Source organism: Eumetopias jubatus, unplaced genomic scaffold, assembly GCF_037043125.1.
Source record: "Eumetopias jubatus isolate StellerSeaLion01/CBP00866 unplaced genomic scaffold, mEumJub1_p1.0 scaffold_7, whole genome shotgun sequence".
In the NCBI taxonomy this organism is placed as follows: Eukaryota; Metazoa; Chordata; class Mammalia; order Carnivora; family Otariidae; genus Eumetopias; species Eumetopias jubatus.
This window is the reverse complement of record NW_028274813.1, coordinates 57,981,069-58,006,184: the sequence shown is the minus strand read 5'-3', so window position 1 is coordinate 58,006,184 and position 25,116 is coordinate 57,981,069. Positions and strand designations below refer to the sequence as shown.

General features: G+C 39.6%; 1 protein-coding gene across 1 annotated transcript in view; it reads right to left on the bottom strand.

The window, feature by feature from the left end:
• Window positions 1-14,759, bottom strand: part of SEC23A (SEC23 homolog A, COPII component) — a 61,056-nt gene extending 46,297 nt beyond the window's left edge. Inside the window, exons 1-7 of the mRNA XM_028101504.2 lie at window positions 14,574-14,759; window positions 8,526-8,767; window positions 6,827-6,884; window positions 6,539-6,625; window positions 5,175-5,411; window positions 1,705-1,784; window positions 165-309 (exon numbers count right to left, since the gene is read on the bottom strand). Of these exons, the coding sequence (XP_027957305.1) occupies window positions 165-309; window positions 1,705-1,784; window positions 5,175-5,411; window positions 6,539-6,625; window positions 6,827-6,884; window positions 8,526-8,746 (828 nt within the window). The 5' untranslated portion in view covers window positions 8,747-8,767; window positions 14,574-14,759. The remainder of the gene's footprint in view (window positions 1-164; window positions 310-1,704; window positions 1,785-5,174; window positions 5,412-6,538; window positions 6,626-6,826; window positions 6,885-8,525; window positions 8,768-14,573) is intronic.
• Between the last annotated feature and the right edge of the window lie 10,357 nt (window positions 14,760-25,116).

Below are 25,116 nucleotides of genomic sequence, written 5' to 3'. Positions count from 1 at the left end.
ACGCCCTTCCAGGGGCCTCTGCAAGTCAAACTTTAAACATAATTATATACTTGCTGTCCTAATGACCTAGTTTTTTCACTCAACATTATCTTGTACATACCACTGATACATACACACACACACACACACACATTTACATTCTAAAACAAAGCTATTGTCACTACCTCAAGTAGTCCCACAGCTATGGAAAGTGCCACTCCAGAGGAACGCAAAGGTCTCTTTCCCTGTGGTACAGGCCAAGGGTCTCGTTGCAGTTCTCCCAGAAGATCTGTGAGATTCATGTCTATTTTCTGTACTGGCTGTAAGAATCTACAAAACAATATTAAATAAAAAGTCATTTATAAATGTTTGTGGGTGGGGCGCCTGGGTGGCTCAGTTAAGCGTCTGCCTTTGGCTCAGGTCATGATCCCAGCGTCCTGGGATTGGGCCCTGCATCAGGCTCCCTGCTTGGCGAGAAGCCTGCTTCTCCCTCTCCCACTCCCCCTGCTTGTGTTCCCTCTCTTGCTGTCTCTGTCAGATAAATAAATAAAAACTTAAAAAAAAAAATGTTTGTGGGTAAGAGTTTAAGAAACAAACTGTCGGGGCACCTGGGTGGCTCAGTCATTAAGCGTCTGCCTTCAGCTCAGGTCATGATCCTAGGGTCCTAGGATCGAGCCCCGCATCGGACTCCCTGCTCTGCGGGAAGCCTGCTTCTCCCTCTCCCGCTCCCCCTACTTGTGTTCCCTCTCTCGCTGTGTCTCTCTCTGTCAAGTAAATAAATAAAATCTTCAAAAAAAAAGAAACAAACTGTCTACTAATAGAGAAAAGTATGGGGCGCCTGGGTGGCGCAGTTGGTTAAGCATCTACCTTCAGCTCAGGTCATTATCCTGGGGTCCTGAGATGGAGTCCCACACTGGGCTCCCTGCTCAGCTGGGAGCCTACTTTTCCCTCTCCCTCTGCTCCTCCCTGCTGCTTACCTGCTCATTCTTTCTCTCATAAATAAGTAAAATCTTTAAAAAAAAAAGAAAGAAAAGTAACTTGAATACATAGCAGACCACTGGTTCTCTAACTTTTGTGTACATCAGAATTGGTGGGAGGACTTATTTTAACAGATTGCTGGTTGCAGAGCTTTGTTTCAGTAAGTCTGGGGTAGGGCCCAAGAATTTGCATTTCAGACAAGTTCCTAGGTGATGCTATCTACTGGTCCAGAACCAGTTTGAGTACAACTGCTATAAGGGAAACATTCACACCAAGTATTACTTCAGGACTACATCTTTTATTTACCAGTCTAGTTAAGTTTTAAGGCCACTGAAATAATTATGAGACTCAATTTTAGTTAATACCACCTCTGATTAGTAAGTTTAGGGGGAAAAAAAAAACTACCTCTAAGGCTAAGAAGGCAAAATGAGAAAGTTCTGAGGCCCTATTTTTGCTTGGCTGCCTTCAACCACAAAAGTTTTTATGAACTTAAAAATAGAAGATCAGGAATATATCAAAATATCAAAACTTAAGTAACTCCTTAACATTGCAATGATGAGAAAGCAACCATTTTGGTAACATGATTCTGCCTCAGCTCTTTAGAAGGTATACTAATGCAATGTATTTATATTCCTAAAAATATTTAACAACATAGTATCACTGAATGTCTTATTTTCAAGTTAAGGGGGGGATGCTTAAAAGAGCTGCACAAATTGTAAAATTCTCTTTGCCATATTTAATTATTACCTGTTGGAAGGAGGTGGCTGCTGTACCTGAGGACCACGTGTTGCTTGAGTAACGGGTACTTTAGAGAGTCCGAGCATTTCCTGTAAAGAGATGATTTCTGTGAGATCCATTCAATTACTCCTACAAAGATGAAACAACCTCTTACCATGTGCAAGGTCCTGTGCTAGGTATTAGGAACACAAAAATAAAGAACATAAAGTCTCTTTCCTCAGAAAGCAAAAGGTCCAGTTGGGGAGATGATCAGGTAAACAATAACAATACAATGAAATAATCACCGTAAGAGAGCAAAGTACAAGATGCTGTAGAAGCAAAGAGGGGTACTAGCTCCGAAATACTTCATTTCTAATTAATAGTCAAAAAGTTACTGTGTAGGGCGCCTGGGTGGCTCAGTTGGTTAAGCGACTGCCTTCGGCTCAGGTCATGATCCTGGAGTCCCGGGATCGAGTCCCACATCAGGCTCCCTGCTCAGCAAGGAGCCTGCTTCTCCCTCTGACCCTCCCCCCCTCATGTACTCTCTCTTTCTCGCTCTCTCAAATAAATAAATAAATCTTTAAAAAAAAAAAAAGTTACTGTGTAACTTGAATGTCTGTATTTCTTAACTTATATTCATCCATCCCTCTGAGCAACTATATTTCAAGTATCTGCTATGTGCCAGGCATCTAATGGTAAAAAAAAATATACAGTCCCTGACCTTATGAAATTAAAATCTGGTGAAACAAATAGCAGATAATAAAAATCATTAGCAAAAAAAAGTATAAAATTGCAATTGTAATAAATGTAAAGGAGAGGTACATGGAATCATATAAAAGGGGTTATAAGGTTCTCTCTCCCACTCCCCCTGCCTGTATTTCCTCTCTTGCTGTGTCTCTGTTAAATAAATAAAATCTTAATAAATAAATAAATAAAAGGGGTTATAAGGTTCATATACCTTGTATGTTTATATTTCTTAATTTCTGACTTATCGTCTAACCAAATTGCCAGTTTTGTTTTGAATTTTAAATGTGTACAAAATTCCTCTCTAGACACATAAAAATATTTTACTAGTTTTTTTTTTTCTTTAAAGATTTTATTTATTTGACAGAGAGAGAAACGAGAGAGGGAACACAGGCAGGGGGAGTGGGAGAGGGAGAAGAAGGCTTCCCGAGGAGCAGGGAGCCTGACGCAGGGCTCGATCCCAGGACCCCGGGACCACGACCCGAGCCGAAGGCAGATGCTCAATGACTGAGCCACCCAGGCGCCCCCTAAAGTTTTCTTGAATTTAGAAATGCTCCATCATGAAGTGACAGAGTAAAAGTAGGTAACAGAAAATCAGAAACTCTAAATATTTGGAAATAAAAAATACTGAATTAATCCTACGGTATTTCCTATACTCCTAGCAGGAAAAACAACTTTTTACTAAGAACTTACTATGTGTTAGATTCTGTGCTAAACTCTATATATACTCTTTGTTCACACAACAAAATGAAGTAGATTTCTTAGTCCCTGCTTTATAAATGAAAACTGACACTCAGAAAGGCTACATAACTTGCCAAAGGTTACACAACTAGTTAAGTGGCAAAGCAAGATATTAATCCAGGTTTTGCAACAAAGCCCTGTAACAGTTTACAGTATTCTGAGTATTCTCACATTATTTCACTTAGTACTAATAATAGCCTTGTAAAATAGGTATTTATCCCTTTCCACAGAGGATAAGAAAACAAGCAAAGAGATCAACCCAAGATTGCACAACTGGAAGAGTTTAATACTATTTGGGGAGCAAAGACCAAGCTCTTTTCGATGAAATGAATAGAGAAGGAAAATAAAAACATTTTAATGAAGAAGAAAATTTAGTCTGTAGGCATGTACTGCCTGCTACAAAAAAGGAGGTATTTTATGTGCTACATATGTATTATATAAGCAAAATGTACTCTATAATCAGAGGTAATATTAAACTTTAAATAAATTTACACTTTAAAAATAACAGCAAACACTTACAGGCACAAACCATTTAATCTTCATGACCACACTGTAAGGTAGATACTGTTATTACCTCTCTTCTACAAATGAAAAAAATTAAGGCACAGAAAGACTAAAACTTGCCCACTTTCTCTCCTGTCTCATGGAAACAAATGATCTTCCTCTCTATTCCCTACCATGTCTTCTGAAACCTCACCTCACTCTTGTTTTCACTCACCCTCTTTAGTCTCTCTTTCCCTCCTGTGTAAAAAACACATTCAAGTGTCCCTCCTAAAGTAAACCTGTTAACTCCGTTCTCTCTCTCAAATTCCCACACTGTTGCCTTCCTTACCTTCAACAAACCTCTTGAAAGAACGCAGACTCTAATTTTCTTCACTTCCTCAAACCTTATTCATGATCTTATTCACTGTTCATTATCCTCCCCATCCAAAGCTGCAAATTCCTCCACTATTTTCTATCTCAATTAACTGTAGCACCACTATCCTGTCTACCAAGCTTCAAATTAGAATCATTTAAAATCATTCTCAAAATCTTCTTTTCTTTTTCATTCTGGGCTACCTGGATGTTCCAAAGTCTGACTTCATGTCTGTGTACTTTATACGAGGCTTACCTATCATCTTCTAGGCTAACTATTCTTAACTGGGGGTTGTAGCAGAATCACTTATAAAGTTTTTCAAAATACTTACATGAACAGTCTTGCCCTCTCAACAACCTCCCAATACAAGCACATGTTCACTTACTCTCTCAGGGTCTAGCAAAATCTCTAAGCAAAAAAAAAAATATATTGAAAATATACCCAGGGGCGCCTGGGTGGCTCAGATGGTTAAGCGTCTGCCTTCGGCTCAGGTCATGATCCCAGGGTCCTGGGATCGAGCCCCGCATCGGGCTCCTTGCTCGGCGGGAAGCCTGCTTCTCCCTCTCCTTCTACTGCTCCCCCTGCTTGTGCTCTCTCGCTCTCTCTGTCAAATAAATAAATAAAATCTTTAAAAAAAAAAAAAAAGAAAATATACCCAAATGATCCTAGTAAGCTACACGCAACTCCCTGTCTTGGAAGAAAAGCTTCAATTTGCTCCCAAAATAAAAATGTTGTCCTAGGGTATGAAAAACTATATACTCTTGGTTCATACATTAGTAACTCTCAAGCTTTAAAATACTCCCCTTGGCAAACATAATAGAAGTGCTTACGTCCTAAATGAGATGTCAAGAAACCAAAGTTAACATTCATTCTATGGTTGCTTTCCCTCAGTCTTCAGCATGACTTCCATAAGCCCTTTAAATCTCTAGCAAAATACCTTCAGTTTCACCATCAAAAGTTAGGGGTCTTCAATCTGTATAATAACAATTCAAGGGAAATGAAAGAAAACTGATACCAACACTAAATTTAAAGCCTTTGTTAGAATGTAATTAATCATTCATCTTAATATATTTTCTACAAACTTATATCAGAATGCATTTATAGACATTTACGGAGTGGTGCCCACAGATAAGATCAAACTACCATACTTGTTGTTTACCTGCAGTTGTTTGGCAGACAGATCTTTTGTTCCTCTGAACACATAGCTTTTTGAAATGCCCTCACATCCAAGTTCATGAACCTGTACCATTCTCCCAAAAGTAATAAGTCCAACCAAAGCTGTAGGTGGTAAAAGACTTAATGACATCTGCATAGATTCTTTCAGAGCTTGTAAATCTTCATCTTCCATGCAAGTATCAACCACATAGAGGAATATCAAAGGCATCTGAGGACCACGCTTTTAAAAAATGTTGCAATAAGAAAATAATGTTAATGCATTAATACTCAGCACAATATACAAGAACAATTAGTAGAAGACTTAAATAATTTACAGTACATTCATACAATGAAATCTTAAGTCATTTCAGAAATGAAACAAGTTACATATGAACAGAGAGATATGTAAGACCTATCAAGAGAAAAATTAAATTTAAAAACATTTATAGTTTCGAAAGCTTTTGATTTGTTTAATTGCATGAGGCTTCATTTTCTTTAACAAGTATTTATTTCTCTTAAAATAAAAAAACAGTAGCTATAAAGTTTAAAAACAAAATAAGGTAATTTTTGGGGCGCCTGTGTGGCTCAGTCGTTAAGCGTCTGCCTTCGGCTCAGGTCGTGATCCCAGGGTCCTGGGATCGAGCCCCACATCGGGCTCCCTGCTCCGTGGAGAAGCCTGCTACTCCCCCTGCTTGTGTTCCCTCTCTCGCTATGTCTCTCTCTGTCAAATAAATAAATAAAATCTTTAAAAAAAAAAAAGGTAATTTTTATAAAATAATTATCTAAACCTGAATCAGACTGCAAAAGAACTGGAAACTAGGTAGGCTGGACAAATTACTTACTGGCTCAAGTGAACCATATTCTGCTTTCTCTACAACATTCATAAAGGATAATATCACTTTAATACTTAAGTATGTAAACAACTATGTAAAGTCATTCAGAAAGGGAAGAAAAATGACTTTCTTAACAAGGACCAATGCAAGAGTAACTTTATTAATTAGACTTGGGGAAATATCAGGTTCTAGCATCATATTAATAGAAAAGTATTTCTGAGGCATCTGCAGGTTAGTTCAGAAATATAATCTCCCAAATACATAACAACATTGACACTGTACTGTTTATTGATCTACTCAGCATAGCAAATCATCACATCACCCAATATCCTGGCCACCCATTAAATAACTACAACAGAGAAATTACCTTGTTCAAATTGACTAGGATAGCTCTTACCTCTTAAATGCTCCATCAATTCAATGTGAGAATCAAGAATGACGCCCTTTAAGTCATCTCAACTTAACAATTATTTTGGTATAAAGTAAATTACTAGATATTTAAAACTTTGTTAAGGATTTACTCTTATGTTCTTACCAAAACTACATATTCAATACTAGAAAACTGAGGTAAAAGCTCAGCAGGTTGATTCAGTTCAGATATACCAGCATAAGTAGGTGGAAACTGTGGGGAAAAAAAACAAAAATTTTTAACAAATTATTTACCAGAAAGAGTAATGAAATTCTAAACTGCAAATAATTTTCTGCATTTAGTTATTAAAAAGTATTTGTCATATGAAAAATTTCATCTTTTTTTAAATATGCATTTTTCTACATATTTAGACCAGTACCAAAGCATTAACATCTGCATTAGGGGTTTTCTTACCTGATTCCTTTGATAACAAAAGTTGCAAGCCCAGAGTTTTGCTCGATAATCCACCTGACTGTTTTAAGAAAAGATAAAAAAGAGCTCATGTTTCAGTTCAATTGTACAATGAACCTAATTTTAATAAAATTCTTTCTGAAACATGAACACAACCAAATTAACAGTTAAAGTGATCTTTAAAGGTAATTACTTTTAGATGTTGCCAATATCTAATTGATACTTTTAGCATATACAATTTCACCTAAATGAACATAACTTTTAATATATAGGAAATATCAATAAAATTAAGATAATCCTTTTTTCTTCAAATGATTTGGTAACTTCTACACTCAGATCTAGAAAACATTTATTTAATTCAAAAATATATTTACTGAATGCCTAATATGTACCAGCCATTATTCCAGCAGTAAATACAGCAGTAAATAAGAGATCAAAGGTCCCTGTTATCATGGAGCTTATAATCTAGAACAGAAAGACATATCAGAAAAATAGATGCATAAACACAGAAGATACTTTCAGATAGTGATAATAAGAGATTAAAGATAACAGAGCAGGGTGTGAGAATGTGTTTAGGAGGGCTACTTTAAAAGAAAGCCTTTTTAAATAAACAACTGAAATGTGATCTAAATGAAAAGGAACCAGTCAATCCAGGCAGAGCAATCCAGGCAGAATATACAGCTATTGCACAAGTTTCAAGGTAGGAATAAATCTGGATGCTCAAGGATCCGAAAGAGGGTAAAGTATAATGTAGATAACAATAAGGAAAATGGGTAACATAAGATGAAAGCAGAAATATACAAAGGCTAGGTGATATAGGTTTAAGTCTTGACAACCAGTTTGGATTTTTCATTGCAAGTATAGTAAGACACTACTGAAGGATTTTAATAATCTGATATGCATTTGTAACACTCTAGCTTCTGGATAAATAATAAACTGCTGAAAGACAAGAATGGAAACAGGGTGGCCATTTAGGAGGATAATTAAATTGTCCAGAAAAAAAGATGGTGTATCTTTAAGTAGAGTGTACTAGCAGAATCAGTAGTACAGAATGTAAGAGACAGAATCAGTAATGTTCTGGAGGCAGAATCAGAGCTGCTAGTGGACTGGGTGGGTAGAGAGGGTAGAAAGAGGAATAAAAGATGATTCTTGATATTCTGGTTTATGCATTAAGAAATTAACATTTCTGGGGTGCCTGGGTGGCTCAGTCGTTAAGAGTTTGCCTTCGGCTCAGGTCATGATCCCAGGGTCCTGGGACTGAGCCCCACATCAGGCTCCCTGCTCCGTGGGAAGCCTGCTTCTCCCTCTCCCACTCCCCCTGCTTGTGTTCCCTCTCTTGCTGTCTCTTTCTGTCAAATAAATAAATAAAATCTTAAAAAAAAAAAAAGAAATTAACATTTTCAAATACCATACCACTCAATTATGACTTTTCTAATGACAAGATGGGTCTAATGACACACAGCCAGCACCAGTATCTAGAGATACTAGTGACAGGATCTAACAGTTCATATAGTGACAATTTTACCTTTGGTCTCTTATCAACTCATTACAACTAGAATATCCTTCAATTTTACAGCACTTTGGATTTCAGTATCCTAATCCGAAAAATTATAACAAAAACATTCTCTATAAATGAGCAAGAAAGAAACTATAATTTTAAATAGTATTGCCACGTAAGTTTTTTTCACTATATTTTAATTACCATAAAGGATTCAGAACTGCACGGCAAGTGGTCCTACTACACAGAACAGGTTCATACTGAATAGGTGGTAAATCAGGTCTCTCCTTCAGGGGTGTAAATAGGGCTGCTACTGGAACGACCATCCTTGTAGCTTCCAGTCGACTTGATGGCCAAACATTCCAACTAAATCGGACTCCATCTCGTTCTTCATTTTGTTGGATGAATTCCAAATACGTTGTCATCGTAGAGCCTGATGGTTATTTCTGTGACAAATTAAAGATGTTTAAAAATCTTTTTTTCTTTACAGATTTTATTCTTTTATTTGACAGAGAGAGAGCTCAAGCAGAGAGAGTGGCAGACAGAGGGAGAGGGAGAAGCAGGCTCCCTGGACGTGGGGCTCGATCCCAGGACCCTGGGATGATGACCTGAGCCGAAGGCAGACACTTGACATACTGAGCCACCCAGGCACCCCTAAAAATCCTCTTAAGGAAAACTAAAATAAGTACGTTTTTCCCCACTTACAGCAATATTAATCCATGAGAAATCATAGCCAAATAAAAGTATTTAAGGCGCCTGGGTGGCTCAGTTGGTTAAACGACTGCCTTCAGCTTCAGGTCATGATCCTGGAGTCCCGGGATCGAGTCCCACATTGGGCTCCCTGCTCAGCAGGGAGTCTGCTTCTCCCTCTGACCCTCTTCCCTCTCGTGCTTTCTATCTCTCATTCTCTCTCTCTCTCAAATAAATAAATAAAATCTTTAAAAAAAATAAAAGTATTTATCTCAGAAAAAAAATTCACAAGCAACAATAACCTTACTTATAACAAAATGATTAATGACTCTACAGAACCCAGTGCTCATTAGGCCCAGTAAGAAGGTTTTTTTTGGTTTGGTTTTGTTTTTAAGATTTTATTTATTTATTTGACAGAGAGAGAGAGAATGCGCACAAGCAGGGGGAGCGGCAGGCAGAGGGAGAAGGAGAAGCAGACTCCCCGATGAGCAGGGAGCCCAATGCTCCCTGGGGCGGGGGGGAGGGGGGCGGCTCCATCCCAGGATTCCAGAATCATGACCTGAGCCAAAGACAGACGTTTAACTGACTAAGCCACCCAAGCGCCCCCCAGTAAGGGGTATTTTATCCTTTTTTATTCATTCTGAAAATAAAAAAAACTACAGCAAAAAAAATAGTAAAATAGGTATCCTATTTATTTAAGGGTGTATAGGAAAGAAAGGCAAAGATGGGGAAAAATTTAGATCCCACATTTTCCATATCAGCCCTCTAAGTTACACTTTTCTAATGAACAGATTATCAAAAACATTAAATTCTAAAGCTCATATGGTTTTCTAACCAGAAGATGACAAGTTTCCACAAACCATGCTAGAAGAGAATGCTTAACAACGCATAACAAAAACATTTTTTCTAAAACTGGGTACTTCTATTTTGGACAATTTTTTTTATTGTGCAAATACAGGACCATTTGTGGCACAATACATAAAATGCTTGCTAAGTGGTGTTCTGTATGATTTACGTGCCATTTGACTTCTTTTGGAAGAAACTTAATTCAGAATATTTTTAACATTCCAACATTCCAACTTAGGAGAGCATTTTAAACTCTAATTTGAGACATACAATTTCAATATAATCACTTCAATTTATTAGCAGGGGAAGGAGGATGCTGCTCTCGTTAGGGCCCAGTATCAAGAGACATCTCCATCTTGTTACTCTTACCGCCTACCTAGAAAGCCAGCTTTCCTACCTCAGCAACAGTTCTATCTCACATTCTCAAACTGCAACAGTGATTAGTGAAGGAAGGAAACGGTAAAATTTAAAGTTCTGAGAGAACAGAGAGTTTCAAGTGCTAAGTGGCTGGCCAAAATATTTGTAGGAGAGATGAAAGATATCAACAATTGAAGAATTATGAAAGTAGGGTACCTTCATAATTTGCTAAGAATGACAACAGGATGAGGAACTGATTCTAAAATGTAACTGAGGAAAAAAAAGGTATCATTTGAAAAAAGCATATTGAATATAATAATTTTAATTTTAGAAACATTTTCAAATAGATCTTGTTAATAAAAATTACAGAAAGCGAAGCTTAACAAATCTAGGTATTTCTCTTCCTTAACAGCTAAGAATTTTTTTTCTTTAAAAGAAATAAGAATGTTACATATTAAATACACCTCAGTTAAAAAATAAAAGAAAAATTAAACACTGTATTTCCTATCAGAATCTCAGAGACCACTAGAGAATTGTGTGCTAATCAAGAGCGAACACAGATTTTTCAAAGGTTGATAAGGGATAAAGAGGAATCCTAAGATAACTAAACTTGTTTAGAAAAGATGATCTTCAAGGTAAATATAGAAGCCAGATTTGAGAAGAATAGTATGAGTTTTCAAGAAAAAGTGGGTGTTGAAAAATAATGATAAAACAAATGTCTGGAATAGTGAGAGAACAGTTAGACGCCAACCTCAGTTTTAAAGGAGAAACAGCTTCCTCTGGGAGAGAAATCTAGGTTTAGCAACAGCTTCCATGCTACACATGTGAATATAAACCCCAGGATTGAGGCGCCTGGGTGGCTCAGTCGTTAAGCATCTGCCTTCAGCTCTGGTCATGATCCTAGGGTCCCGAATCGAGCCAGCAACAAGCCCAGCATCAAGCCCTGCATCAGGCTCCCTGCTCAGCGGGAAGCCTGCTTCTCCTTCTCCCCCTGCTTGTGTTCCCTCTCTAGCTGTCTGTCTCTCTCTGCCAAAAAATGGATAAAATCTTTAAATAAATAAATAAACAAACATACAAACCCCAGCACTATGCAATCCCTCCCATTATTTCTACAGAACAAAAAGCAAATGAAGTTTTCCATTTTTGCGTGCAGAATCGAATCTATATAATCTGAAATGTATCATCAAAAAAAATTTTTAGTTAGAATTTTAAAAAATAATAAAATACATCACCAAAAAGCATTAAAATACCTATTAAAATACTAGACCAATCAAGGTTTTTCATCTGAACCATAAAAACACAAAAAATGTTTTGACTATTTTCTCAATTATCCAAAAATGGTACATAACTAGTATTTAGATATTTGACATACTCTTTCTCAACTGATGAAGTGAATCTGTCACCTGGAAAATAATTGACAGTAGTTATTAACAAAGATAAAAATTGAGCGTTCAAGCAAATATAAAAAAAAATTTTTAAAGATATTATTTATTTATTTGACAGAGAAAGAGTGTACAAGCAGGGGGAGTGGCAGACAGAGGAAGATGGAGAAGCAGGCTCCCCGCTGAGCAGAGAGTCTGATAGGGCTCTATCTCAGGGTCCTGGGATCGTGACATGAGCTGAAGGCAGACGCTTAACCCACTCAGCCACCCAGGCACCCTACAAATATCAAAATTTTTGAAAACCTGTGTCCATGACCCTGAGCTTCACAGCTGGCTAGTATGTAAAGATTTTTCTGATAAGATTGGTGCTGATATTAATGTGAATTTTCTACTGTTATAATGAAACATGTCAACATTTAGAAAATATACTTTATTCAGTGAAGCAAAATCTCCCAAATGATCAATTCATGATATTACAAAATCATGCATGGATATAGATCCAAAGTACAGGACAGACCAATGAATTTTAATGCAATAGGATACAAAAAGTTCATTTCTAAGATTTCAGACTTCACACTGTTATTAACCCTTGATTTCTGGGGCGCCTGGGTGGCTCAGTCGTTAAGCGTCTGCCTTCGGCTCAGGTCATGATCCCGGGGTCCTGGGATCGAGCCCCGCATCGGGCTCCCAGCTCTGTTGGAGGCCTGCTTCTCCCTCTCCCACTCCCTCTGCTTGTGTTCCCTCTCTCACTGTGTCTCTATCAAATAAATAAATAAAATCTTTATAAAAAAAAGAACAAACCCTTGATTTCTGAATTAAAACTGTCAAGTTGTGGTTTAGTACCAAAGAAGAATATGCACAATTATATGGAAAAGCTATTAAAATATTCCTTTTTCCCAGTACATATCTATGTGAGGCCAGATTTCTTTCATACGGTTCAAGCAAAATAACATATCACAATAGACCGAATGCAGAAGTAGATATGAAAATCCACCTGTTTTCTATTAAGGCAGGGGTGGGTTTTTGGGTTTTTTGGGGGGGGATCCTCAATAATGTTTAAGAGTCCAAAGAGATCCTAAGAACCAAGGTCTTAGGGCACCTGGGTGGTTCAGTTGGTTAGACGTCTGCCTTCGGCTCAGGTCATGATCCCAGGGTCCTGGGATCAAGTCCTGTGTCCGGCTCCTTGCTCAGAGGGGAGCCTGCTTCTCCCTCTCCCTTGCCTGCCGCTCCCCCTGCCTGTGTTCTCTGTCAAATAAATAAATAAAATTCTTTAATTTAAAAAAAGACAAAAGAACAAAGGTCTTAGGACATTAGGGCTTAATTCAATCAGAGAGCCTAGTAGACAAAGGCTCTGAGACTTAGCATAAAGACATTTACACACAATAGCCAGGTTTAAGTTTTTGTAAGTAACAAGGCTGGACTGTAACATCCTTCCTTTTAATATGACATATGAAATATCACCTGTGTGATGTTTGAGCACAATTACCCTCCTTTTCCTCTCTGCTCTAATATCATATTTGTTCACTAAATCACATCTATTTTATTTTGTACATTCTCACTTTCCATCACTATTTTGAAAAAGTCCCACCTATTTCTTCTTAACTGGTCCAATGACATGGCCATGCACAACACCTCCCTGACTTCCCTCACCTTTCCAAGGTAGGAATTGCTCAATTTTAAAACTAATTCTAGTACAAACCTTTCCACGCTGGGCCTCATATCCAACAATGGCATATCTGAAATAAATTCCTTTTACAAACTAGCTTTTTATAAAATGGCATTATTTGATCAGCACTCTGTCCCCTAATCTTATGTTTAAACCAAATAAATATGATTCAGACACTGTATTAGGATGGAGATTTAAAATACTACTCATAATATTTTTTAAAGTGGTACAAAACACAAAAGACTACGCTAAAGAAATGTCTCATTTCCCAGCACAACTTATAATCAGTAGGACTTACTTTAGTTAAATAATTTCTCATGGTATAACTAAAAGCAAAGAAGCAAAGCGAAGCATTATGTCTCTTTAACCTAACATATCAAATACATGCCCACAGTATTTTTAAAAGCTTCTCCTATTCAATAATAATTGGGAGTTTGCAATATTCCAATTTTAGCACTTTTATAGATCCTAAGTGAAAAATATCCTAAACTGCAAGTAAAATTTGAGTGTCTTCCAATCAGATGTATTTAACAACTAAGTGTGCCTCTTTACTTTTCAGTTGTAAAATCCTCAATGAAGTATTTTCAACTGCTTTCCATGCCTAGCTTTATGATCTTGAACAATTCACGTGAATTCAACATACACCAGAGATTATATGTACATTGGCTGTGCTTTTCCTTTCCCACCAAATCCGGAAAACGCTAGCACAACAGAAAAATTGGTCCGATTTGAAAACTGCACTCTACTTGTAATCGAGGCCTAAGGCGTTAGCTTGACCTGGCACTTAATTCTCCTTATCCCCTTTGACTCCCAAGGCCGAACTACCGGTGACGAAGTCACCTGGGTTCAAAGTCTAGGGCACTTCAGATCAGACAAGGTATGAACCAAGAAGCCCAAGTGTCCAGAAGCGCTGATAAGCTGGGGTGAGGAAGGCAGGTCGCCCGGAAGGCAGGGGTGGGTGCTCGGCGAGATGCTGAACAGCCGTTTTTGACCCAACTCCCACCTTTCGCACCTTATCCAGGGAAGCTTGGTGAGGGGCCCGGGCCCCCAGGCCCCGGAAGAACGAAGCAGAGTGGTGGGTGAGACAGCGAAGGGGAGAGGATTCAAAGGTGCCTCCGCCGGCCGGTCGCTGGCGCCGGCACGCCCGCCTGCTCCGGGGCACCAAGAGGGCAGAACGGGCACCACCCCAGAGACCCCGGCCCACCCGCCTGCCGCCCCACGGCCGCACAGCTTCCCCTCCCCCGCTTTCCGCTGAGCGTCCGCAGCCCCTCCGGGGAGCCGGGAGGAGGCAGCCCCGAAGTCAGTCCTTACCACAGTGCCCCCAAACAAGACCCGCGCCGGTCGCAGCCACCGCCTTGCAAAATCGGTCCTTTCCGCCGACCTGAGCAACCGTGGCACTGCAATCAGGGCCGGCACCGCCTCGCCCCCTGCCTCCGCGCAGAACACCGCAGGGCCAACATGGCTGGTGCCGCCTCTGCCACGTCAAGGGGTGAAGAGGCGGGGCGACCGCGCCAGGGAACAGAAGGGGAGAGTGCGGGACCCCGCGGAGTGGAGCGTGGATAGGGCACGAGGAGGAGAGAGGGGAGGGGAAGGGGCGTGGACGGAGCCGGGGCGGGGCTCCTGGAGGAGGGAGCGAATGGGGAGGGTGCGGCACCCGGGCGGAACTGTAAGGGGTGGGGACGAGGAGGAGAAAGGGAGGGAAGGGGCGGCGACGGAGCCTGGGGGGCGGGGCAACCGCGCCAAACCTTGCGGGGGACCACGGGAGGGAAGAGGGACCCCAGCGGAATTGGAGCGCCTTAACCCTTTCTCGGCAGCCTCGGCGGATCCCATTCCCTGAGGGCCGCAGGCGAGAATGAGAACTTCTGTCGCCATTCAGACTCCTCAAATCGCAGGAGGGGGCGTCCGTAGGACATCCTCTCCTGTAAGGCCCTGGTTGATTCCTAGAACCACAAAACCACATCTCTCCTAAAAAATCAAAGTGAAAAGTTCGTTTTTTCACCTAGTGCAACAAATATTTACTGAACACTACTATGTGCCAGGTACAGTAGCAATGCTGGTGATATGACATAGACAAAACAGGCCAAAATACCTGGCCTGTACATTGGATTTTTGTATTCCTAGGCAGTCCACCTCTTTCCTCCTACACTGCATCTGCCAACCTTCCTCCTCACCACTACAATCTCTGGCTGCTTAATCTTAAGGCGTTTTCTGCTTCTCTTTCCAAGGAAAGAGCTGAGCAAAATGGGAGAGAGAAACAGGTTGTTAAGACATTAGAGCTTGGTGGTCTGGAGCACCCCATCCTTAAGCGAGGGGTTGCTCATGGAATTAATTCCATATATGACAACACCTAAAATCCAGTCAGGCTTAGCCTTATAAGCATTTTTAAGGAGTAGGAAAAAAGACCCAACCCTTGTTCTTCATTATAGTTGAGAAATAAGATGCACACCAGTCATATATTTTCTGCCTATAATGTGTATGCTAAGGTTGTTTTGTAAGGTAGAAGAGGATGCTTTTGCTTGTCAAATTTAAATACAATCCTGAAGAGGACATGGGAATCAAACACAAAAATTCAGTGTAGGCCTGCAAATAAAGTGAGCTCAGGATGCTATCTTAATGAGGATTCTTGACTTAAAGTACAGCAAGTAAAGAGCTGTGGGCAATGGTAAAAAGGTGGAATAAGGACATTCACAAAAAAGAAGCAAGATCCAAGAATGAGTAGGGTAAATAGACATAGATGAGAGGATCCATGGGAAATCTGGAATTCAGTGAGGAATAAACCAAAGTGTAGCACCTTTGATAATTTCATTCATTTTGTGGTCCCCAGAAATGCATCTTTGCCTTGCAGCTCAATGAAACCTAAGAAGTCATAAATCCCTTGTTCTTAGCTGAACAAAGGCCTGTGTTCCCTATTACAATGAAATAGATATTAGGATGGGAAATAAATTTATTTATATCCGTCTTCATTGTACTTTAAGATGAATGAGTTATAGCATCAAGATCTACTGGACTCAACTTTAGTTTTTGGGGGTTTCTTTTTTTTGGAGTTCTGTATGTAAGAATCCATGTTTCGTGACTTTTATTCTTTCTTAGAGTTCTTCCAAAGAACAGAGAAAATAATTTTTAAAAATAGAATAAAACTTATTCTATTTGTAATTGCCTTATTGGTCCATTGGACTCTTATAAATCTAGAATATATCATGGGACCTTACTGATCTTATTTTTCTATATCTGGAAATATTCTGCTAATTCATCATCCATGGAATCGTTTACCCATCAATTATTCAAGCTCTTTAAAAAAAACTAAAATAGGGGTGCCTGGATAGCTCAGTCTGTTGACCATCTGCCTTTGGCTCAGGTCATGATCCCAGAGTCCTGAGATCAAGCCCTGAATCCAATCCCGCTCCCTGCTCAGCAGGGAGCCAGTTTCTCCCTCTCCTGACCCCACTGCTTGTGCTCTCTCTTCCTCTCTGTCAAATAAATAAATAAATAATCTTTTAAAAATTTTAAATTAAAAAGACTAAAATAATAAGAAAATGGAAGAACAATAGAATTACCAAAGATGATACAGTAGTGAAGTAGGTCATATTGCATTTTCTTCTTGCAATGCTCAAAGTACTGCAGCATTTTTCAAGATTTTTGTACTATGCTTTTAGTTTTCAATAAATATAAGAATTCAGAATTTGGAAGATGAATGCAGAGATACAGAGAACAGCAATCTAGATCCTGATAATGACAGTGAAATCTTAAACTGTGGATCTTCATTTTTTTTAAAGATCTTATTTATTTGAGAGAGAGCATGGATGGGGGCAGGGGCAGAGGAAGAAGCAGACTCCCTGCTGAGCCGGGAGCCCAGCGTGGGGCTCGATCCCGGGACCCTCGGATCATGACCTGAGCTGAAGGTAGACACTTAACCAACTGAATCACCCAGGCGCCTCGAACTGTGTATCTTTACATTACTATCTCCTAGAATTTCTCAAACTCAAGTATCAGTGAGCTAATATTATTTCTTTTTTTGTTTGTTTTCTCAATTTTTATTTAAATTTTATTTTATTTTTTAAAATATTTTATTTATTTATTTGACAGAGAGAGAGGCAGTGAGAGAGGGAACACAAGCAGGGGGAGTGGGAGAGGGAGAAGCAGGCCTCCCACCGAGCAGGGAGCCTGATGCGGGGCTTGATCCCAGGACCCTGGGATCACGACCCGAGCCGAAGGCAGACACCTAACGACTGAGTCACCCAGGTGCCCCTTAAATTTTAGTTAATTAACAATGCAATATCGGTTTCAGGAGTAAAATTCACTGGTTCATCACTCATGGGCACTTATGGGCACACCAAGTGCCCATCACCCATCTAGCCCATCTCCCCACACACCTCCCTCCATCAACCCTATGTTCTCTATCCTTAAGAGTCTCTTAACTGACTGAGCCACCCAGGCGCCCCTATATTGTATCTTTGTAAATGTTGTTTTCTCTATGTTTGCCACCAGTATAAAAAATATAGTTGAATTTTGTATATTGACCTTGATCTAGAAGTCTTGACAACTTAACATATTAATTCCAACAGTAGTATATAAATTCTTTCAGACTTTCTACTTTTATAAACATGTCATCTATGATGATCTATGTGATCACTAAACCTGGTAATGCATACTACATTAAAGACAACTTACACCACCCCACTTATCTCTTCCCTTTTACCCAGGTGCCCTGAAATATGTTATTTTTATCCAGTTATTCATTCAAAAGGAATAACTTGATATGTGCTCTTAGCAAAATGAGACCATCCTGATTATTCTTGCAAAATATTGTATAATCAAGTTCTTCATGACAGTATTCTTTTATGATGTTTATATGGATAAATTTACTTGATATGATTCTTAAGTAGACAAATGCTAATAATGGTAGTCGTGTATACTAAGATGATAGGAAGGAAACAGATACTCTAGAAATTAAAAATTCTTTGGGTTGGGGTGCCTGGGTGGCTCAGTCAATTGAGTAGTCCAACTCTTGATTTCAGCTCAGGTTGTGACTGTGGGGTCATGGGAGCAAGCTCTGTTTGGCTCCCCACTCAGCAGGGAGTCTGCTTGAGGATTCTCTCACTCCCTCTCCCTTTGCCCCTCCCCTCTCACTTGCATGCTTGCTCTCTCTTTCTCTGTCTCTCATAAATAAATAAAATCTTTTTTTAAAAATTTTAGGGGTACCTGGGTGGTTCAGTTGGTTTAGCGTCTGCCTTCGGCTCAAGTCATGATCCCAGAGTCCTGGGATTGAGCCCCACATTGGGCTCCCTGCTCAGCAGGGAGGCTGCTTCTCCCTCTGCCTCTGCCCCTTCCCCTGCTTGCATTCTCTCTCTCTGTCAAAATAAATAAATAAAATCTTTTTAAAAATAAATAAATAATTTTTAAAATTAAAAAAATTTTTTTAATTCTTTGGGTTGCTTATTTATAAAACTAAAAGTACAAAAGTTTTGCAATTAGGGAGCCAAAATGATGTCTGTCCTCTTTTCAACAAAATTCAACCTTTTTAAAGGTCTCAAAAAACTCTTCAGGTCCTGTGTTTTGATGATACAAATGCACAAAGAACCAGAGGTAACAATTAGCTAGGATATAGTAATGAAGCATTTGAAATCTGCAATCACTATTTACAAGATGGGTATGTTCCAGACTCATGCATCACAGTTGCATTCAGAGGACATTGCCCATTTGGGATATGTCTTCAAAACCAGGAAAATATGGAATAAAAATTGGGATTTGCTATATTTAGATAGTTACCTAAATTTCCAGTAAAGTTGTTTTCCATTATGCCTTTACTCTTTTTTTATAACAGTGTACTCTTTTTATAACAGCTTTGAATATCCCTTTACTCTAATTTGTATAAATAACTCATGAAATGATATAAAAATATAAAAATTAAAGAGTCCATTGGACTTAGATTGTAAATGGTGAAGACTATTTTTCTTGGTATACTTAAAGTTAAGAGGTTTTGATTTGAGGAAGAGAAGAATAGAGAGAGAATGGAAAATATCTTAAGCTCCTGGGAAAGGAGAATTAGACTAGGAATTGGAGAAAGGGAAGACTCTCCTAAAACAACCTTCTCTAGCTTTCTAACTTAATCTATAGACATCCCTAGCCCAAGGCATTTGAGATTAATCTTTGAATCTGAAGGATATTTGGGGGGGGGGTTTTTGTTGTTTTTTTTAAATTTTATTTATTTGATGGGGGTAGGGGGGGAGGGAGAGCACAAGCAAGGGGAGCAGCAGGCAGAGGGAGAGGGAGAAACAGGCTCCTAGCCTGATGCGGGGCTTGATCCCAGGACCCCGTTCTCATGACCTGAGTCCAGGTCAGACACTTAACCAACTGAGCTACCCAGGTGCCCCTGAAGGATATTTGTTAAACATTTACCAACATGCAACTGATTATAATTGTTTACTTTCATTACACCACCTTGTACAGATCCTGGCACAAGATAATTATTCCTTAAATGTTCATGAATGTGTAGCAGCTCTTTCTGCCCACAGGTCTTGTTCCCATGCTTTAATAAAACCACCACCATTTTGCACACACACAAGAAAAAAATGTTCCTGAATGTGCATGAAAACCTAAACAATCATAAATTATTATTATTATTATTGGGACATCTAGGTGACACAGTCGGTTAACCATCTGACTACTGATTTCAGGTCAGGTCATGATCTCAGGGTCTTAAGATCAAGTCCTGGGGCGCCTGGGTGGCTCAGTCGTTAAGTGCCTGCCTTCAGATCGGGTCATGATCCCAGGGTCCTGGGATGGAGCCCCACATCAGGCTCTCTGCTCAGCGGGAAGCCTGCTTCTCCCTCTCCCACTCCCCCTGCTTGTGTTCCCTCTCTCGCTGTGTCTCTCTCTGTCAAATAAATAAATAAAATCTTTAAAAAAAAAAAGATCAAGTCCTTCATGGGGCTCTGCACTCAGAGGGGAGTCAGCTTGAGATTCTCCCTCTCCCTCTCCCTCCACCCCTCCCTGCCCCTCTCTCTAAAATAATTAAATCAATCTTTAAAAAGAGAAAGAGAAAGAGAAAGGGAGAGGTTCTAGAGTCAAATAAAGTCTGGAAGCACCAGTTAAGTTATGTAAAATAGGTCTCTTGACTTGTCAGGGGTTTTAGTATGCTAATATTCATTGTGAATCTTTAAGCACAGTATTTAAATACATTTCCCAAAGATATTTGACCTTTGGAACATTTTTTCCAGGAACCATCTGGGATCAAGTATTATAAATACCCTATGACTTTGTTTTCAGTCATTAATTACCTTAAATACTAGTTAATGTGTAACAACCAGTATTTTCCTGTGTACTTCTAAACCCACGGATATTTCTCAACTGAAGATTCCAGAACTTTGAACAGTGTCAAGGGAAGTGTAATGTAAACTACTTAGAATTTTATATGGTCACCACCAGATGGAGCTTTCCCCAGTACTTTTTTTTTTTTGGTTTAACCCATTTTCTAGTATAAATCAAGTGCCTGCAGTTTTTTCTAACATGAATTCTCTTTCATTTGTTCAGATGGTGACATTACATGGCACCCACCAAATATTTTTGTAGTACTCACTAGAAAAAGCAATACTTAGATTGTTCTAACTTTGAATTTTCAGCATCATCAGTGTGTCAAGTCCATGTATATAGGATATCATGTGTCTGGGGCTCTAGTCTGCACACACAACTACTACAGTCACATTAAATATAGTAATAATAAATAAGGCTAATTTATAAATTACACATGAGAGTTATAGAATTCTAAATTCAAATAGACCTTACTGATCATTTGGTCTAATCCCTATACAGGACAATGAATTAAAGATAAGAGAAATTAAATAGCATATCCAGGATCGAGGTGCTGGTGCCCATTTAAAACCTGTAACACTGAGTTTTCATTTCATGCATGTCTTTTCCCCTTTAAAAGCTGACAAGACTTGCCTTTAAACTTTCTAGCTCTTGCTCAAACAGCAACTGTTTCTATTCCACAGAGTGCCCCACCAGTATTATACTCCAATATCACTTCATTCTGCCACTCTATCAACTCCAGAATGATTACTAAGAGTTTATTTAATCAAACTAAACAAATGAAATCCTTTGATCTACTCTTAAACCATTTATAGTAATGCAAAGAAACAAATCATAGTTATATACTGACAGATTGTTTTTCTTTTTATATACACAGGATTTTTGTTTTATTTTATTCTTTTAAGTAGGCTCCATGCTCAACAGGGGGCTCGAACTCACAACCCTGAGATCAAGAGTGGCATGCTCTACCAATCGCACCAGCGAGGTGCCCCTTCTTTTTATCTTTTATTTGATTTGTAAAGAACATAAGAATTCTTAAAATTCATGTAGCAAAGAAGGGAACTTCTCTACTTTAAAAGGAAGGAACTAGATTTGTGTTTTTACTTTAAAAGAGGAGTAAAGTTTTTGTTTTGTTTCATTTTCTATAATTTTTTTTTAAGATTTTATTTATTTATTTGACAGAGAGAGAGACACAGTGAGAGAGGGAACACAAGCAGAGGGAATGGGAGAGGGAGAAGCAGGCTTCCCGCGGAGCAGGGAGCCCGATGTGGGGCTTGATCCCAAGACCCTGAGATCATGACCCGAGCCAAAGGCAGATGCCTAACGACTGAGCCACCCAGGTGCCCCTCATTTTCTATAAATAAACTAGTCCTTGCCTTGATTTTCTGATATCAAGTCAGCTTTGTAGTCTTCTTTGTGCACCTGGACTCCAGTGTTGGAGGATAGCATTCTCAAAGAGACAGAGAGATGGAGACATAGAGACAGAGAGATTAAAGAGACTGCTCGTGCTCAGAGGGTAGGTACTAAGACTAGAAATCTGGGTGCCTGGGTGGCTCAGTCAGTTAAGTGTCTGCCTTCGGCTCAGGTCATGATCTTGGGGTCCTGGGATCGAGCCCTGCACAGGGCTCCCTGATCAGCGGGGGGTCTACTTCTCCCTCTACTCCTCCCCACCGTTTGTGCTCTCTCTCTCTCAAATAAATAAATAAAATCTTAAAAAAAAAAAAACTAGAATCTCCTTGTATCTATCTTTTCATTGCCTCTCTCTACTCTATAACGAGTAGGTCGTAAAGGCTCTATTTAGCTACTTATCTTTTTTGAGCTGTATCTTGTGAAGCATAGCGATTTACAGCAATGGCTCATTACGTCTGACCACCCAGGGCAGAATCTCAACTCCATCCACTTCCTAGCTGTGTAACCTAGGTATTTCCCATAACTTTTTCTGAGTCATAGTTTCTTCATCTGAAAGTGAAGATATAGTAACCTACAACTTAGGATAACAACACATTGTAAGAGTTAAATGAAATAATCTATATAAAATGTTTAGCCCTAAGAAAGAAAAGAAGCTTCTAAGAGCCTGAAATTGGGCTGGGCTCTATCAACTGTGCCTAGCTGTTGTTAGGAGCTGTCCTGGCACTCACAGCAAGGCCATGTGGTTCCCCTGTTGACTATAAACCATTTCACAGCACACCAACATCAGACAAGGCCACTTAGTGTCCCTGAAGGATCAAGACAAAAACAAGACAACTCTGTATTAGTGTCTGAACTCAGACAAATCAAGAAGTTTGTCCAAGCCACAAAATGACCGAATACCTCCCTAACCTATTTTGAGTGACTGCGCCTTCTTTACCAATTATATCATGAGCTTCCCTTTTTCCTTCTACCTTCTATATAAGTATTAAGATACCTAATCACAGCATTTGTGCTCAGATAAGCTAGAGAGAGAATTGAGCTGCTCGATGTCAAAGCAGGCAATTAAAGCAACAATGAGCCAAAGCGGAATTAACGGTGAAGGCTCTAATCACTTCCATTATCCTATGGAATCAATTCTCCCACTGTTTGAGGGCCAAGTGGATCAGCGCAAACTTGGGGGTCATCTCACTGTTGAGGGGGTCCCTAACAAGTGTTTTCTGCAGATTTATGGAACTAGGCCATTGTGAGGGGTGGGGAAGAAAGGGTGGTAGGAATGGAAAAGTACTGGGTACTGAGAGAGTGGGTCAGTTTCCTGATAAGAAGACCTCCAAATGGGGACACCTGGCTAGGAATGCAACTATACATAAGAGCATGGCCAGCCAGGAGGGGCTGAGTCTGATGGCAACTCTCTTCAGAGCCTGCAATGCACTGGCTGTGCACCAAGTCTGGTATGGGGAGGGCAGTTTTCCCCTGTGAAGCCTGCTAGGTAAATCCTTTTTAATTGCTATGGTCAGGTGTGAAAAATCACCCACAGGTATTTTTGTTTTGTTTTGTTTCATAGTTTTAGATTTTTTTTTTAAGATTTTATTTACTTGATGTGGAGGGAGAGAGCATGAGCTAGGGGGAGTACGCAGAGGGAGAGGGAGAAGCAGACTCCTCGCTGAGCAGGAAGCCTGATGTGAGGCTCCATCCAGGAACCTGTGATCGTGACCTGAGCCGAAGGCAACCACTTAACAACTGAGCCACCTAGATGCCCCTACCCATAGGTTTTTAACCAGCAGTCAGACTCAGAATATCCCCAATTCCTGACATCCCCAAATCACCAAGGCCCAAATCCTATGATAAATAAGTTGGTTTTAGCATCCTTTTACTGAGACTTACCCTAGTCTCAATAATCACGTGACTACAGGAGTTTTCTGGTAGTCTATGGTTGGAGGGCATTGACAGCCCCGAGCACACAGTAAGTGCCCCATACATAACTATGTACAGCTACATTTCTCACAACCCTGTCTAGCACCATTCATTCCCTATTTTCTACGCATCAGCTATATTGACCTCCTTCCAATTTTTCCAACATGACCTATTTCTTCTGTAATAAGGCCCTGAACAAACCCTTTCCTCCACCTGCTGAGATTGAATATACAAATGGACAATATGACTCTGACCTAAAATCTGCAGTAACCATCCCAGGAAATCAACCTATTATTCTACAGTAACCAGCCAGGAAAAGCAGCCTAGAAGTCAAACTTGTAGGAAGTCATACTGCTATCTCTAGAAACAATCCAGAAAGCCAAACAAAAACTTCACAATAACTGTCCCATGATAGCCAGGACTTGATTAACAATTGACAGCTTTCCTAATATTTTTCCCTGCTTCCAGTTTAGGACCAACCAACCAAAGAAAGCAAATATGCACCCCTAACCAATTTCATAGGATGTTCCTCTTCTAGGTAGAATACGGGGTCAGAGCATGCCACTCCCAAATATGCCACCTTGGCATATTATTTTGAGTTAAAGGCACTTAAAAAAAAAGCATATACAAGAAGGGCCCTCTAACCTTCCTTTTTTTTCCTGAAAGCAGGAAATAAAACTCTCATGTGAAAGGTACCCTCCCTATACCAGTAGGATTTTCCTATCACCAGAGATGGGAAGTTGAAGCTGAGATAAATGTGTACAGACAAACCTTATTAAACTAAACCCTTATGTTCCTAGTTACTTTCCCACAATTAACTGCCCCAGCCCAAATCCCTTTGTTACATTATCAAAATTCACTACTCTTTGTGCAACCTATTATATAAGCTTTCAGTCCTATCTTACTGGGCTCTTGATTTTTCTTGTGATGGGTCCCATGTACATGTAAGAAATACTAAATAAAATTTATATGCTTTTCTCCTGTTATGTCTCCTGACATAAGTCTTATGTCAGTTTAATTATTAGTCCCAGCCAGAGACTCTAAGAGGGTAAAGGAGAAATTTTACCTCTCCTACAGTAGCCCACCTATAGCTTTCCCCTGCCACACAGCCTCCAACCAGGGCATATCAAAGCCTTCCCTTTTTTTCCAGTATAAAGCTTTCTTACTCCACTGCAGTAGCAGAAAGCAACCCTTATAAATTTTTAATTTACTTTCCTCTTTCCTG